Here is a 17,916-nt window from a genome sequence, read left to right on the forward strand (position 1 = left end):
TGCTTTCTTGTTTTCACTTCACATCATTTCACCTTGACATTATTTTTGATTTAATCATTACCGAAGAACGATAATATTGAATTTTTTTGGGCCCCTAAACTTGAAATATCAGACAATAGTTCTAGAATTATTTCTCTGGGTAGGCCTCTCTCAATTATACATTTGTTCATTTTAATTTAGTTCACTATGTCATGTAAGCCTATGATCAATTTAATTAATTTACAAGGTTTAAGGCTTATTTATTTGAGTTTCAAAATCATGACTTTACGCGTTTTGGAAAAATCTCCCGACTTTTCACCAAATCTCCAGATATTTCAAGGCAAATCTCCAGATATTTCAAGGCAAATCTCCAGATTTTTTTTCCTGATCTGTACACATGTATGGTTTATCTGCAATCATATCATAATGCATATCATGTAAGGTATAAATTACAACATAATGATATAGAACATACAAATTTAATTAATAATAACATTCCATATGGAAAAACCTCAATTAAATACAATACAGTTTACATTTCATTCATAACCTGAGTGTGATATGACCCAAAACATGGAGCTGGATGAAATGCAGGTTGGATACACATGTCTTACAACTTTACTTTCAAACTATGCATTTTTTGACACAAACTTATCAGGTATATGTTAAGCCTTTGTAGAGGTGGTTGAGTTGATGGTCTGCCTTGTTTGGTAGTTGGTTGCTCATCATTCATCTGTACATTGCTCATCATTCATCTGTACGTTCAAAACCAAACCTGCAACAAGGCAACAACTTTACTGAAGAAAGTTATTTTCTGAGCTTCAGAAGCTTTAGTTTAAGAAATACTGCAATGTTACAACCTAAAATCCCTATAGCTACATTTTGTGTTTGATTGTGATCATTGGTTAAATGAACATGGTTTTTCTCCAGGGCAAGTAAACCTTCATATTGTGATTTCAATAATCGATGTTACATCCTTAAAGCCTTTTTTCCCTTGATTTATCTCATGAGTTGGTATAAATTTATAATCTCATGAGAAAAGGGCTTTTATGTTTAAGTTCTTATTTGATTTACGAAAGTCCATGACTTAAATTTTTATCTGCAGATTCAACTGCATTTGGAATTTTATATATGATAGAACTTGAGAAATTTTGTCCAGAGTGGATAAAGTAAAGTCTTGGTTATTCATTTGAATTGCTTTGCTGTGTAGCAGGAGGGATGGAATGACTCACTGAACAGTCACAGAACACAACTGGAACAATGTGAAACCTGTGGTCATACATGTGTACAGGTCAGGAAAAAAAATCATGATTGGCTTGTTTGTAACACCTGTTGATTCTAATCCAACAATGATCTCAGTGTTCCATACTCTGGCACTGAACTCTCTTCTGTTGCCAACCGGCCCTTCCACAATGCTCATCAGCAGTCTAGTGTTGAAGCTAAATTTCAATACGTTTAGTAACATTGAAATAACTTACAAATTACAATGACAAAACAGACAAGCAAATGTTCCTGTTTATTAAATATCCATAACCCAATTATCTATCTCAAGTCAATGAGTCTGACTGGCTCCTAACCTAGTGACTAACAATACACATGAAATAATATATACAGTGGTGTAACCTATTTTCGTGGATATAAGGATTCAACACCAAATTTCGTCAAAGTTGAAAAAACGAAAAAAAACTTTTAAGTCTTAGATGTTTCCTCAGATATTCTACAAAATAATTAAAATTGGTTTATTTAGATTTTCTTTATGAATCCTTTACTTTGACCCATATTTCATGAGCAACCAACTCGGCAACGGCGGCAGAATGCCTCACCTATTTTCGTGTACAATGTTTGATCTATAAATAAGTCTAGAAAAACACGTTGTATGGATACCGGCTGGTATAATTAACTTCTCTTAGTATTTATCTTTAATATCAATTCATTATAACTTGTGACAATTCCTTCAAAGAACCGTGATTTATAACAAAAATAGTGACTGACAAAATACGTAGCGTGATTTATTGCTAAAAGTCACCGAAACAACATAAGAATATGGTCCACTTTGTGTTCCATAGAAATTTTCTGCGGACATGGAATCCGCTAGTTGATCACGTGACTTCATTCGTTGGACTACACTCTAGCAGACGACACTTGGAATTCCGATTACTGCTTGGGATTATAAGGAAATTCGGCCGATAAAATATGGTGACGTTTGGTAATAACTGAAATCCGCCATTTTGTATTTGTCAAAGTATACATTAGTACATTTTACCTTGATTGAAACTACTGAATTCATTCTACTAGCTGACATTGTAGAAAAAACCCATGTTTATCAAAACAAACTAATGCGGAGGTTGCGTAAGGTCGCTCATGTAAATTATTGAACATTTCCGGAAATCCACGAATAATAGGTTTCCACAAAATTAGGTTACTTGACTGTAGTATATTTACAGAAATCCTCCACATTCAGTGTTCACATATAAATTTGCCTCACAGACATATGACTTTTTTTTTTAAAGTATTCTCACCACACGTTATACTAGATCTGTCAGTGAATTCATACAGTCTATCAGTTTTAGTTATTTTTTCCATTTCACTTTTTATAACCTTACCGCTCACTTTTGACACATTGACACCTGTCAATGAAAATTGGCTGCATTGGCTATGTGGATAAAATGAGGGTAATGCTGTTATTTATACTCAATTTTATAGCCAATTGCTCTAATAAAAAGGTTATTGAATAGTTTGATGAACACAACTATTTCTGAACATGATTTATTTTTATTATTTTAAAGCTACAGTAAATGAAGAATAAATGTTTTAATGTAATCAATTACAGATACAGTAATAATAACACCACCAGTTATCAATGTTGAAGGCCAGGATACTGATGCACATCCAGAATTACATATTGGCAAAGTACATGTACCAACCTGTGAGATAGAGGATACATCTGAAATAGATACTGATGACTTAACTACCAAGGTAAAAAATATAAATATCAGAGCTGACTTATAACTATTTGTATTTTGTATGATTTTATGGTATCGTAAAAAAATAAATTTAACAATTAGACCCTGAAATGCCGCAAAACTGGCTTGACGTAATGGTAAGTAGTCCCGAAATGTCGGTTTTGCTGCTTTCGGTCGGGTCGATTAGACTTAGTCCCTCATAGCAACAAACCAAACTCTCGTCGCTTGTTTTCTGTCAACAAGTTATGGCGATGTCCTATCATTAATTTCTTCTTTGACATCTAAATGACTATGTCCAACGGAGGCACTTGCTATGATTATGAGCGACAATGAGGAGGATATGGATGGATCAGATTACAGCAATGAAAGTGACTTTGAGAGCAAATGTGATGATAATTCCGACGTGGAAGATGTTGATCCAAATGTAAACATTGAAGAAAATGACAGAGATGTTAGGTATCCAGACATGGCGGGTGATATGAATATTCCACCAACATAGAGATTAAATACGATTGGATTTGTTGCACAACAATTCAATTCAGGCCAAATGGACATACAGGACTCAAGAACATTCCTGCTAATATAAATGTTGATAGTACCCCATTGGATTTTTTTTCTATCTTTTGGAATGATCAGTTATGGGAACTTTTGATGTCTGAAACAAACCGACAAACTGCTATATGTCAATGTAATGAAGCCAGATAATTATAGTGTTAGAAGTTGGACAGATACAACAGTAAGTGAGATGAAAGCCTTTTTTGGATGTAGGATTGCCATTGAATCCCTTATTCACAAGGAACGATTTGAACAATACTGGAAAACAAAGGATAACTTTCATACGGCTACTCCAGGATTTCCAAAGGTTATGAGCCATATGGTCTATGCTGCATTGTGTAAATGAACTTGACCCAGCTGTGGATAAAATAAACAAAATTTACAATTCTAGGCCTATTTTTATACGCCCACATCACTCTATGTGGACGTATATTGTCGGCACCCCTGTCTGTCCGTCAACATTTGCTTGTAATCGCTCTTAAAACTAGATTTTTTGATGGAATCAAATGAAATTCAGTATGTGTATACATATTCATAAAATGAAGATCAAGTTCGAATTTGAGCTATTATCGACTGTTAGAAGCAGAGTTATTGCCCTTGCCTCAAAATCTTGAATATTTACTATCCGCATGCCGTGGTGGGCGTATCACTTTGTTGCAGGTTGTGAATTATCTTTAGACGAGGGCATGATCCCAACAAAAAACTCATTATTTAAAAAACAATATATAAAAGATAAACCGATAAAGTGGAGGATAAAAAAATTTGTGTTGACAGACAGTGAACATGGATATATTATGAATGCTGAAGTTTATACCGATAAAAGAGCAGATGCCTTGACAGTTGACAATTAAGGAGTTACAGGCAATTTAGTTGCGAGAATGACTCATAATTTCCAAGACCAGAACTACGTATTGTTTACTGATAGATTTTATACATCGGTTGAATTAGCAGAATATTTGTTGACAAAGAGAATTGGTTTGTGTTGGAGAGCTATGACAAATAGAAAAGAGTTTCCAAAGTGTCTAAAGCAAACTAACAAACAAATGCAAAAGGGTGATTGTGAAATTCTGTTCAATGGAAAGGTGTCTGCAATTGTCTGGATGGACAAAAGGCCTATTAATTTTGTTTCATCTGTTTACATTGACCAGCCACTATCTACAGTTCCAAGATTTGATTCAAAAGAACACAGAAGAATTCCAATTCAGTGTCCCATGGCTGTGAAGAGTTATGATAAGTTTATAGGACAAACAGACAAGAACGACTAAATGACGTGCCTCCAAAAGTGGTAATGAAGTTTTTTATGTGGGCTGCGTATAATGCTTATGTTATTCAAGGATATTATTAAGAGCATGCACAACCTTCTCATAGATCTTTTACATTCCATTTCTTCCTGGAGAAATTGTGCAACCAACTCGATGGAGATGTACGAAATACAACTCAAAGAGGTTGACGTCGTTCCTATGAGGATCAGGAAGTTCATCTTACTGATGTCAGGTAGCATGAGTGTGAAAAGGCTGAACATGCTACAATTAATAATAGGTGTGTTGTTTGTACAGAAAAATATAGAAGGGCCAGATTGTGTAACCCTAATGCCTAAGAAGTCCAGAACTGTGTATTTCGTTGTGTTTTCTTGTGCATTGGTCAACCTGGGTCGAATTGTTGGCATGATTTTCATTCAGAAGTTATGTATTGGAGATAAATGAAATTAGGGCATGTATTTATTGTATTTTTAATTATTTAATTGTTAAAACTTCTTTATTTTATATCTTCACACAGTTGATAATACATTATAAGATGATTATTTTGGCAATGACGTCCTGTAAAGTCAGGAAGGGGTATGCAGGATGTCAAATATTTTCAGGGTTTTAAGGGTTAACCTTTCATTTTTATTAGTAAAAACACATCAGAATTTGTTGGCTTGTGAACGCATTAGACGTGACAGTTTATGTCAGAATTTTATTAAATTTTGTTTTGGTTTAAATGAACAGAATCTTGCACAAATTAGATTTTTGGTTCGACTTGACTTGATATACTGAAAATGTATCCGGGAAAGTGGGCGTATCTTGCTAGGCAAGAGTCATTGCCCTTGATTTACAAAAACACCTTGATAGAGGTTACAGTTTATGTCCGAATTTTATTAAATTTTGTGTGTTCGATTAAATCAACAATATCTTGCACAAATTAGATTTTTGGTATGATTTGACACAGATAGATGACCGCCCTGGATATACTGAATGTAATAATGATGTTTACTTTATATCATCATATTGTAAAGTTGATATTTCTTTCATTATATGATAATAATGCATTTATATAGAGCCTATTTTCTAGAAAGTTCTACTCAATGTGTTATATCATAAAACATCTATGTATTTCCGAATATAATGGGCAAGCGTGTATAATGCACACCCCTTCCTCACCCAATCAAAATCTGGAAAAATCCATATACCCGTATATAATGCGCACCCCTTGTTGACGAAAATGAGGTTGGAGATGGCATAACGCAGACACCTCATTGATACTCAATGGCAATGTCTGTTATCCCTACACATATTACAGTAGAACTTAACATGGATAGAAACAAGTGCCTGTGATCCACCCAATTCAACATTCACTGATCACATGGACAACAGGTGTTTATAGTATTCTTTGATCTTTCTTTGATATCAATGCCTCTTGTTTCCATTCAGAATGTACTCATAAAATTAATCAGTGGTGTTACAAATTAACTCAATCTTGTTGTTTTTAGTCACCTAATCTTATAATAAGTTTAATCAAGTAGCTTTGGATTACTGTGAATAATAGATTTACAAAAACTCTACTGCTGTCCTCAATTCTGTGTTCAGAACTTTTTTCCCTCCGCCAGTCAGTAATCAGGCACACTTAAAGGGAAAACTCTTCAATCAATGATGTTAGATATTGTATTGTAAAGATGGCGGTTTTACAGTATGACAATAATAATACGAATGAATTTACATGCACGTGCAGGTGGAGTTAATTCAACAAGTACAGTTCGTACACATAAGAATAGTTCATTCTAGTCTAATACGTAACTACCATGAAATGGCGAGGCCTCTTAATCTTTAAAATCACTACTAGTCTGAATATTCACAAATAAGGTAATCATTCACAATTATAGTCTTGTAAGTAGCTTGGTTTCTTGTGTACACGGTGTGGACGTTGTGGCGCAGGATCGACTGTTGTAACGGGACTGTTGATTGGTAAGTCTGCAGGAACAGCAGGATCTGGATTATAGTTGATACTTTGCATGTTGTTTTCCGATGTTGGCTCTGCAATGACATCAGGAATCTGGGGTGAGTGTGGAGTTGGGACATGTAATGACTCATCAGGTGGAGACGATAGGGGAATAATACAAACTTCGTCGTTGCTTAACGAGACCTCTTGTGGACTGATAGTCATATCAGAGTAAAAGTTCGTTATCGGAATACACTCTGAGGGTTTCACTTTATAAGGCAAAGACCGGAGTTGGTTTCCGGTAAACTTTCAGAAAAACCACCATCCCTTATCAATGTTTGTTACGAGATATCGACTTCTACCACGAGTTTTGTCCCTATCGGTGGTTAAATAAACAAGATCGCTAACTGATGGAGATGGTTTTGATAGATGAGACTGTCGACTTGGGGTCTTGACTTGGGTCTTGGATGACTGACTGTAAGGATGGTTTCTAATACGAGATTGATGCTGTTGTAGAATCAGATCACGGTCACAAATTGGTAACTGGGTGTTATCAAACTGGCAGCGCTGAGTCCATATCTCGCGAGAAAAAAGGCCTCTATTTCTGAGACGTGAATTTAAATTGGACGTAACGATGGATAAGCCAAGAGGTGTGACCGATCCTCCTTCTGGTTGATATCGTACAATTTCATCTATCAATTCAGCAATAGCTTTTTCTGCGACCGGATTCTTATTAGGATTCTTTATTCGACCCATGTCTGAAGTAATTCCGAGTTGAAGCAAAGCTTCAGGAAGAGCTACGAAACCAGGCGCTGGATCCACACGAACAACTACAGGAGGACCAGTAATTGGGCGCATTTCAAGACAAAGTCGAGCCAGAGCATTACGCAACGTTGTAGAACGCTAATCGTCTACGAGGCAACATACAGTATAGGAAGAGGCTGTTTCACGTAGAAGGAAAATGAGTTGCTTGCAACATTTCAATACATCAGCAGCAAATGAGATTCCAATAGATTGTGGTGATGGTTGTGTGGACTGTTCAGCTACTGGCTGTGGAAGTTTCTTAAGTGACGAACACACATGGCAGTTATCAGTTATGTCACTAATAGATTTTTCGAGATCCAGGGCGTAGAAACGGCGTTTCACAACGAGTTTTAATTAATTGAAGGGTGATTACACTCGATATGCATTGCTGTTAAAAGTCCACTTAAAACGGGTCTAGGAACTACAATTAACTCAGATGTAGGGCAAAATGGTTCAAAGTTTTTCACAACCAGGAAACCATCTCTGGATATGGTGACACTACGAAGATATCGTTTGACATGGGGAATATTAGTCAACTTCTTAGATGGTCGTGTTCCCTGTTTAAGGTGGGCGTGTGTACGACGCAGATCTGGGCATTCGGATTGAGTTTGGATACACGCTGAATGGCTTGCAAACAGAACAGGACAGGTGCCAGAGATAATATCCTGTACGGTGGTAGCACGTACAACGGAATCTTCTGTGCGGGATATAAAATTGCAAATTTGACAATTAGGTTCGTGACATTCTGTGGCATTACGACTGGCAAAATCTGAAGGAATATTGGATGTTCCGGCTAGGTGAAGAAGATTGACTTGTCGGCTTGCGATGGACAAAAAGGATGTGACTCTGGGGCTATTGGAAAATTCACCACGGCATAATTTTAGAACAGCTTGGACACAAGGCTTACTGTCAGTTAAAACATTCGTCATGTGGTGAGACTGGATTATATAAGGACTGAAGTGCTTAATAGCTGCAGTAATACACAAGGCTTCAATCTCGCATGGTAACCAAGTAATTTGATGTTTCTTCAACTTAGCACTAAAAAACCCAGCTAAGGAGGTTTTGTTGTTGCGTATTAGGTAGACAGTTACGATTCATAGTTGATCCGTTGGACGGGGTAACAAGATGCTCTTATGGTCTGTAAGTGACTGTTGGGCTGCTGAGAAATGATGATGTAAGTCTTCTGACCAGCTGATTTTGTTGCTAGATTTTGTCGCAAGTACTTTGTAGGCGCCAATGAAGGAGCGCATTCCTCGAACGTTTTCGGGTGGAGGCGACGTCGATAAGGTAGATATGCGATGAGGGCTTGCAGAAATTGATCCTTGTGACCAAATCCAGCCTAGGATGGTGGTTGACTTGGGGCAAATAATTGTCTTAGAGGCTGCTAATTTGAGATCACACTTGCTGAGTGTTTGTATAGTTAGACGAAAGTTTTCTAATAGTTCTGTTGGCGAGTTACCTCCGATATATAAATCATCAGCCAGTTTTGTAACTTTGCTAGAGTACAATAGATCGCTGAGGACTCTGCACATGAGTTCCTCGAGCGCAGTCTCTGATCCTGGCATTCCCATAGCAGTACGGGTATAAACACGAATACCTCTGAAAGGGGTGCATACTCCGCAATACTTCATAGAACCAGGGGCAAGAGGTATTTGGTAAAATGCCTGTGTCAAATCCGTAACGATGACATACTGCCAGCAGGCGATGGTGCGTAGGATGGAATCAACATCTGGCATGAGTGATGGTTGGGGCTTGCTGTATCTTGCTACGGTGACTAGTCTAAATCCACCACAGCTCTTCTTGACCAGGAATGAAGGGTTTAGGTACTCGACTGTAAGGTTCAAATCCTCGGGTTTACGGAATACTCCTACTGATTCCAGTTGGTCGAAAATATCTTGCAACTCTTGTAGTTTATCTTTTGAGTACTGGGGGATTCTACCTTTTGGTTGTGGGGGTTCCACAGATCCCATATTGACGATGGCTTGAAAGGGACCAACGGATCCATTATAGCCTGTTATTGTAGGATCAAAAACAGAATCAAACTCTTGCATTACCGATTGGAAATCTTTACGAACAGACTGTGGTAGAATATGATCTGGATCTAATTTGACTATATCAGAGAAAAAGGTAGTGTCTTTCAAAACTACAGACAGGACTGGTTTGGCCGGTGGGTAAGCAAGATTATCTGTATCTGTGATAGTTTGGACACGTCTTACTTGACAGAAGGGCTCATGGTGTTTGAGAGTTTGTGGTTGATCGGTATCATTAGCAATGCCAATTTTTCCTCCAACTTGTTCGGTAAGGCTGGGTTGTGGCCAAATTTTGGTTGACATTTTCGGCGCCCCAGTATCGTAACGGGCCTCTAAAGCTAAGATCTCCTCAGAGTAAAGGTCACCTGGTAGTGTTAGTTCTCAATAATCTCCTGGCCAAACAGTGGTAGAGAACGAAGGTGCACGTAACACATAGGCTTGGGTGCGCCTAACAGCCAAAGAATGTGTGGTATTTGATGAAGAATCGTATTGGATGACATTGTTGTCCTTGATGATGACTTGACACATGGCGGGTCTAACGGATATGTCATTCTGGGTCATAAAAGGTGTTCCTGCTAGTACGTCTACATCAAGATCTTCAACAACCAAAGCATCGAGGGTCAAATTGTGGTCGCCACGATTCAGCTGTAAATGGACTTCGCCTACAACCTTCAATGGGGTGATACCGTCTGCCTGTAAAGCTCGTTGAATACTCTTCTGTATTGGGGCACCTACGTAATGTACGACGGAAGCTTTCATCATATTCATCTCTGCCCCTGTATCTAAAGTAAGTTGCAGGGGAAATTGTGAGTAAAATGCCTTGAAGTGGGGAGATCTGTTGGTGCTTACACGGCATGCTAAAATTTTTAGACTATTTACTTCTGGGGTTGGATCATTAGCATCTATACCCTCATCATGGAAGCAGGAAGCTTGTCGGGCTTTGTTCATAAAACGTTTGTCACTAACTGGAAGGTAGGGGCATTTACTCAAGAAATGTTTGTTGTTAGGTCGGTTGGCTTGACTGCACAAAGGACACAGTTTGCTGTTGGTTATTGAAGCATTGGTCATTGTCCTGGAAGGTTTGTGAGTGTTTTGGCGGAGTAGGTCTCTTGTCGCAGTACGAAATACTTTAGACTCGACAGCAGAATTTACCTCATCTAATAAAGAGTCTAGAGCGAGGGATATCTCTGGTTTTAGCGATGCAAGAGTTGTAGAGCGGAGTTCCGTCCCATAACGCTGCTTAACGAGTTGAGGTAAATCAGGGTGGATTAATCTAATCCATGTGAGTACGACCATGTTCTCTAAAGAAGGTGTCAATTCTTCATCCTCACTAGGTACGATACCATGATGGCTAATGTGTCCGTTTTGAGAAAGGAGGTTGTCTTCTATGAAGGACATGAGGCCTTGATAAAGGTCTTCGGGGCGTTCGTCTGGTTGAAGTACAATGGTATTAAAATCTAAGAAGTGGGAGCCTGTTGATTGGAATCCATAATGCAATCATATAACTTGCCAAATAGACGACATGGAGGTGGAGTTCTTCACAATAGAATTGCATGAAATGATAGGACAGTAGTTGGCAATTTGACCCAGCATCAGGTCTAAATGTGTGACTTTCTGCTGGGCAGTTCTCCTGCGTTCCTGATCTACTCGTTCTCCGTCATTAGCTAAACCTCGTAGGGGGGTTGTGGAAGACTTCTTCAGCCATGTCACACCGTCTAATAAAAAATCGGCAAAATTTGGATCAAGGGATAGAATATACTGCAAATTCTGCCGCCAAGCTTTAAACGATGTTATGGTCTCGTTTTTCGTCAAAGACCATTGTTTGGGGGCTCAAGTACTAGCCATACTTATCTGCAGGATCTGAAGAGTTGAGATCAGTAGTTGTTTAACTGCTACCCTTTCCGAGTTGTTATCGGCAGAAGTGTGTAACGCTCGAACAACCAGTCTTCGCGTTGGCAAAATCACTAACAGGTTATTTTAATAAAGTTTTTGTTGAACTTTTGAATCAGTTCTGTACTTGGTAACTGAAATCCCAGCTGCTGCCACCACGCCAGTCAGTAATCTGGCACACTTAAAGGGAATCAATGATGTTAGATATTGTATTGTAAAGATGGCGGTTACATGCACGTGCAGGGGGAGGTAATTCAACAAGTACAGTTCGTACACATAAGAATAGTTCAGGCTAGTCTAATACGTAACTACCATGAAATGGCACTCTCAATTATATAGGCACGAAAATACCACATGGATTCTGTAAGCTATTGTGAGAGTATTAAAAATATTTGTTTCTCATTTGCCATGTGTATTGTGATGAATAATTTGCGAAAACGAAGGATAATATTAAAACCCTGTATATCTGGTAAGCTACTCAAATTCATACAATACTTGATAATATTTTGTAACAGCCGTAGAACGTCTCTCTGTATGGAATGAATTGCATTAAAATAACACATTAATATACCTATTTCAGTTTAGAAATTTCAAATATATTAATACAAACTATTTACAAAATACATTAAAGTCTAATGAGTTGTTATAAATACTGAAATGATCTTAAAAACATAACAACATGTCATTGAAGGAAGACAAACTGGCGGATCCTCAACATCGATTGGCGGTATTTTCGAAGGGGAAAAAAACTCAAAATTTATTTCACTGTGTATAGTGCGCACCCCCTCTGTAAGGGGCCCATTTTTCGGTAAAAAACTGCGCATTATATTCGGAAATATACGGTACATCTAACATCATACAACATAATACATCAGGGTTAACCTCAGGATACACACGTCTGAACTCCTAAAAGCCAAAATCTAATCTGACCATTTTCTCTAACAAAATGTATATATACCAACCCCCTAAATCTATGTTTGGTCCGGCAATCTTAGATTCCTAAAAAATGCAAAAGATTCCAAGAAATGGTATAAAATATACCTGGTCATTAAAAATAAACCTACTTGACCTCACTGACCATTGGTCTATCAGAATTGACCATTGCCTTTTTTGTGAGAGGCTGTACTATTTTAAGACCAGTGCTTTTGGAATCTGACTTTTTCAAAGAAATCTAAGATTACTAATAAATAGATATATATCATTAGTGAAAATGTATAAGGAAAGTGGGCATATCTGGCTAGGCAATCACTTGTTATTTTTTGCAATATTAACAATTGCTTTCTGTTCATACATGTGTAATCTACCGATGTTGTCGGGTTTCTACCGCTTTTGGATGTTGTCTACCGCTCTACCGGCGGGATACCCGATTCTAAAGATTTTTGTTTTTTTTTCCTGATCAAATTTTCACGGGACCTACTGTTTTCAATGTTCAAATTCTCTACCATAAATCAACAAAATATCTATCATCACGTGTATCTTAATTGCCGGTAACACATGTTAATCTCATCACGTAATAATATTATCATTGCCTGATTAATTAATCCCCTAATTAAGATGGTAATTTGATCTATTTTCACCCGATAATGTGTATTTTAAGCCCACATGACACACTTTTTTTAACAACATCCGGTACATTCTACTTTCGCTTTTATAATAAATTTTACATTAGCCCTACTTTTACTAAAAAACGAAATCTTGAAGTCTTCTCAGTATTTTATACCGTCAGTGTCAATCTGCGGTCTATAATAGGCGTATATAACATAGACGTCGTTTCAGAATCATTTTTCATTATCGGTAGATTATCATACGCGACTGGATGTCTAATTCTTATATAAACTCAAACTTCGTTTCATAAAATCGTTTTGAAATTTTACTGTAGCCTGTAAACATTCATTTGATTGCCTGCATAACGGGCTTACTTATTACTAGTCTTTCCATTCTGAAGAACGTCAAAATGGAAGTGGAAAATTCAGTTCAATACTTCGTGAGAGTGTTGCAAGAAAAGTATTGAATGATCGGAATGGAGATATTTAAGATGTCATGAATTACACCTTTAGAAAAAGTAACATTGCCAGTACATATTATTTGCATTCACCCTCCTCCCCCCTATGTACGAAACAAATTGTGTGGAGGTAAATATCATTTATTATTGATAACAATAAATGACAACATATATAATATAAAATACAAAATATTGTTGGGCTTAACAAACAAAGAAATCAGCCATGGATGGAATAGAAACGGGGTGGAGGAGGGTAATCCTCAAGCAAAGCGATATCTTCCCGCGCGAATTCTAAACTGAATGAAGAAATCACACGAGAACGAGATCTCGCGATAATGTTCATGCAAATCCCATTGTCACAACAATGTTTATTTGCGTTCACCCTTCTCCCCCCTATGTACGAAACAAATTGTGTGGAGGTAAATATCATTTATTATTGATAACAATAAATGACAACATATATAATATAAAATACAAAATATTGTTGGGCTTAACAAACAAAGAAATCAGCCAAACGAATTGAAGCGTATAGAACATACAATGATCAATACGCTTAAATTCCGGGCCCAACAACCTCCTCCACACATTAAAGACTAACAACCAAGCGCAGAAAGAAAGCACCGATAAGAACTACTTTCTCCAACGGCAAATTCTTTCATAACCAGGAAACATTAAAATAATACACAAAAGAAAACCAAATTCAAAGTGAAACACACTACTTAACAAAAGTGTGTATCAAAAAAAAAAATCTAATGCATTGACGAGGTTAAACAAGGCAACCTGATATAATTTTGAAAGGCATTGCTCTTCCATCGACCCATGCGACGAACTGCCTCCTCCGAATGTCCTTGCATAATAGCCGATGTTGCAGCTCCAATCCGAAATGAATGAAGTTTATATTTAGTCTGATCTAATCCTAAAAATGTGATTAGTGAAGCTAATTTGTGATTCAAATAAGAGTACAAAATAGGAGAATGATGATTAGATTGGAAAAGGGGACCCTCAGAATGAGGGAAAAATTTCAAATAAGAATACAAGAGGCAAGGTGCACAAGCAACGGAAGAAACAGAACAAGAGCAATGCAACAACAATTTCACCGGGAGAGGGGTAGTTTTATGCTTGTAAAAACGAAGAGACAATTCAACTCTCTGAATAACATTTGCTTGAAATATAAAACTTACATCTGAAACTTGTAACACAAATTTAGCATTAAAACTAGATTTCACTACTAATTCACCTAATCTGAAAAAGCCAGCAAAGGCCACAGAAAATAAAGCGCAAAGTAAATATCTATCAAACAAAACAGGTACAACTAAAGGAATGGCTTTTAAAATGCGAATTAAAATAGGTAAAGTTATAGGTAAACGATTTTCAAAAGGAACGTTGAGTTTGCGAATGCCCTTTAAAATCAAGTTAGTTACAAATGAATGTACTTCTGAATAACCATGTGACTTTTGTACAAAGGATAGAACTGACATATTCGATGCAATATAGCTAGGTGAAAATCCTGACTGAAACAAATAAGCAAGATAGGTAACTAAAATTGATGAAGGTATGGGAAAAGATGGAGCTAAAGAATAGAGAGTACAAAAGTGAAGGAACTTGTTCCAACAACGTAAATAAGACACCCTGCTAAAGGTGCTAAAGCCTGACTCATCAAAAATTGTGCTGTCATTTTCAGAGCTTCAAAATTTCTGGTTTGAGATTTTGTGGAGTCTGGTCCAGCCAAGGAGCATATTCTCTGACACGCTGAAACATAAAGCGAGATAAAGAATCAGCCACAATATTTGAGAAGCCAGGCATGTGTCTACTGCGAACTAAAATATTAAATTTTAAAAAAGTGACCACTAAACGACGCAACAAAGACATGAGAGCAGTACTTTTAGAAGTAGCTTTGTTAATCACATACATTGTCAGTAAACAGAACAATCTTGTGATTTTGCAATAAAGGACCCCAATGCTCAAGGCTGCCACAATGGGAAACAATTCTAAAACGTCAATGCTGACAGAAAGATCCTGAGCCCATTGACCCACAAACCAATGAGATCCTAAAACTGCAGCATAGCCCTTAGAGCCTGCTGCATCAGTGTATAACGCCAAAGCATCAGCAGAAACCCACTCATCATGCAAGAACATGCAACAACCATTGAAATTATTAATAAATTGACTCCAAATATGTAAATCTAACCTTGCAGAATTAGTGATACGAATCTTATAGTGAGGTTTTGCAACATTAATTGTTAAATCATAAAGGCGACGAAGGAAGGTACGACCAGGAATCACAACTAAAGTAGCAAAATTTAATAAACCTAATACAGATTGAAGTTCCCTGAGTGTAACCTTCCTGCGTAACAATAAACCATCAATTGCTCTCCGAATCTTAATAACTTTGTCTTGAGGAAGGCGTAATTCCATTGTTAAAGAATCAACCTCAATGCCATAAATGGTTAAAGTAGTAACTGGGAGAACAGTTTTTGAAGCTTTTATAGGAATGCCCAAATAATCAGCCAAAGCTAAAAAAGGAGTGTAGAGATGTCAAACATTTGTCAGAATCAGCTGGCCCTGCAAAAAAGAAATCGTCAATCAAATGACTGACTCTGGCGTTAAATTTTGTTTCCATAACCCAATGAAGAGCCGAACTGAATCTTTCAAACGTTTGACAACTCATACTCAAGCCCATGGGCAGACACATATCTACAAAGTAAAAAATGTCATCATTTAAGGGAACAGTAAAACCCAATAGCGGGCAGTCATCGGGATGAATAGGTAAAAGTCTATAAGCATCTTGAATGTCCGCCTTTGAACAGGGGCATAAAATGCGACCTTAACGGAGCTCGCTATTCATTTTATCAAAAAGCACATCTGAATTTTTTCTACATGATTTATGATTGCGAAAGATCGAAAGAGACCTTTCACCCTGAAAGGGAATTCGGAAACCCGAAGAAAATCCTTGAAACAAAAATTCGCGTTCAATCTGATTATACCCAGACAAAACATGGCAAAGTCTACTTGGATGGATTGGAGTTGGTACTTTGTGCGGCATTAGTACCACCGCGGCGAAATGAATAACGCGAATTGGTCTGCTGTGGAGCGGAGCCAGTACCGACTACTGGTACATTAAATAGACTGTGAATCGGCAGCCACCGCTTTATTATCAACCTGAGGAGATTGAGGTTGAGATTGTTGTCGAGTACGTTTAGCAAAACAATTAATAGCTGCATGATTGAACCCACATTTAGAACATACATGCATATACCGACAGTTTTGCCAAGTGCAGCCTTTACGACCATTATAAGCCAAACAAACAGTACCCCTGGAACCAGACTGACTAGAGAACGGTTTTGGTGATTTGACAGCAGTTTTATACAACGTAGTGGCCTGAAGCCAAAGATTTGAGTCAATATGATTCCAAGGATAAGGAACTGCTTGGCGGATGGTGCGAAACTGTGTATCATAGTATTAAAAGCTGCCGCTCCGTAGCCGAGAGCCAAATCAGTTACAAAAGAGTTGTACGCTAGCAAAGCCGAAATCAATTCTGGGGATTTCTGCACCAAAATATCAATATAAATAAGAAAAGCCTTTCTCCACAATTCGAAAGACAGAGCTTCAGATTCGGGAGCAGAGGAGATTTTGAAAATTGGCTCGTTATCTACTTCCGAAATATCAATTGACAACTGACTTGACACTCCCCCTGGGAGCAGGTGCGACATATCCACAAATTTATTTGACCAAATGTCATGTTTCAACTTATCAGAAACATGACAAGAGATGTTGATACCCTCATTAGGGTACAAGGGTACATGAGGTAGCATACCTGAACCAAAAAGTTGTGCCGCATTGACACTAAAAACATTAGATTGCTGACTACTATGAGGCACATTACCCACCAGTACAAGATTAATTCTTGATGTTAAGTTATTCACACTAGGCACTGAAAATCTAAGAGATGGGTCGAGACTGTTTGTTACAGTCACTGTTTCTGCCACAGACGAATGCAAAACTTTACTATTGACAGGTATTGACTCAACAGAGGTTACCATTTCCATAGCCTCAGGAAAAATCTGACTGGTACTGGGTGAAGCTTGAGTTGTTTGAAATGTAGTTGTCAAGGTATACTGAACAGTGGAAGAATTAGCAGCTGATGTAGGAGACTGACTGGTGGAAGAAGCAACAGTATTTAATAACAGCCCACGTCTAAGCATTTTTTGGAGCATAATATTAGTCAACCTGTCCTCAGCTGTCGTCGGAACAATATCAACTTCATCCTCATCCGCAAACGAACGATTTCGCTTAGGCATCCTGCAAAAGGAAATTTACTCAGAAAGTTACACTCAAAAAATAGCAAAGCGCCCAGCAAAAGGGCAGGTAACAAGCGCCCAGCTGAAGGGCTAAGTAGCTAGCTAACATAAGCGCCTAGCATAACAGGCAAAGTGGCTAAAGAGGCGGCGCCCATCATAACAGGCAAAAAGGCAAGCTGAGAAAGCGCCCCAAAAATGAA

At 37.7% G+C, this 17,916-nt stretch overlaps 3 protein-coding genes across 3 annotated transcripts; 1 reads left to right on the forward strand and 2 right to left on the reverse strand.

The window, feature by feature from the left end:
• Positions 1–552: 552 nt before the first annotated feature.
• LOTGIDRAFT_155040 (hypothetical protein) lies at positions 553–3,441 on the forward strand (the record flags this gene model as incomplete). The annotated part of the gene is made up of 3 exons (XM_009065549.1): positions 553–637; positions 2,810–2,955; positions 3,247–3,441. The coding sequence occupies 3 exons, from the start codon at positions 553–555 to the stop codon at positions 3,439–3,441; spliced, it is 426 nt and encodes a 141-aa protein (XP_009063797.1).
• A 4,405-nt stretch (positions 3,442–7,846) lies between these two features.
• On the reverse strand, positions 7,847–10,924 carry LOTGIDRAFT_155041 (hypothetical protein; the record flags this gene model as incomplete). The annotated part of the gene is made up of 3 exons (XM_009065550.1): positions 7,847–8,265; positions 9,436–9,606; positions 9,952–10,924. The coding sequence occupies 3 exons, from the start codon at positions 10,922–10,924 to the stop codon at positions 7,847–7,849; spliced, it is 1,563 nt and encodes a 520-aa protein (XP_009063798.1).
• A 1,398-nt stretch (positions 10,925–12,322) lies between these two features.
• LOTGIDRAFT_155042 (hypothetical protein) lies at positions 12,323–17,716 on the reverse strand (the record flags this gene model as incomplete). Its single annotated transcript, XM_009065551.1, has 4 exons — positions 12,323–12,415; positions 14,600–14,929; positions 16,578–16,796; positions 17,306–17,716. 4 exons carry the CDS (start codon positions 17,714–17,716, stop codon positions 12,323–12,325), a joined length of 1,053 nt encoding a protein of 350 aa, XP_009063799.1.
• Between the last annotated feature and the right edge of the window lie 200 nt (positions 17,717–17,916).

The sequence above is a fragment of the Lottia gigantea genome (genome assembly GCF_000327385.1).
Source record: "Lottia gigantea unplaced genomic scaffold LOTGIsca_7, whole genome shotgun sequence".
Lineage (NCBI taxonomy): Eukaryota > Metazoa > Mollusca > Gastropoda > Lottiidae > Lottia > Lottia gigantea.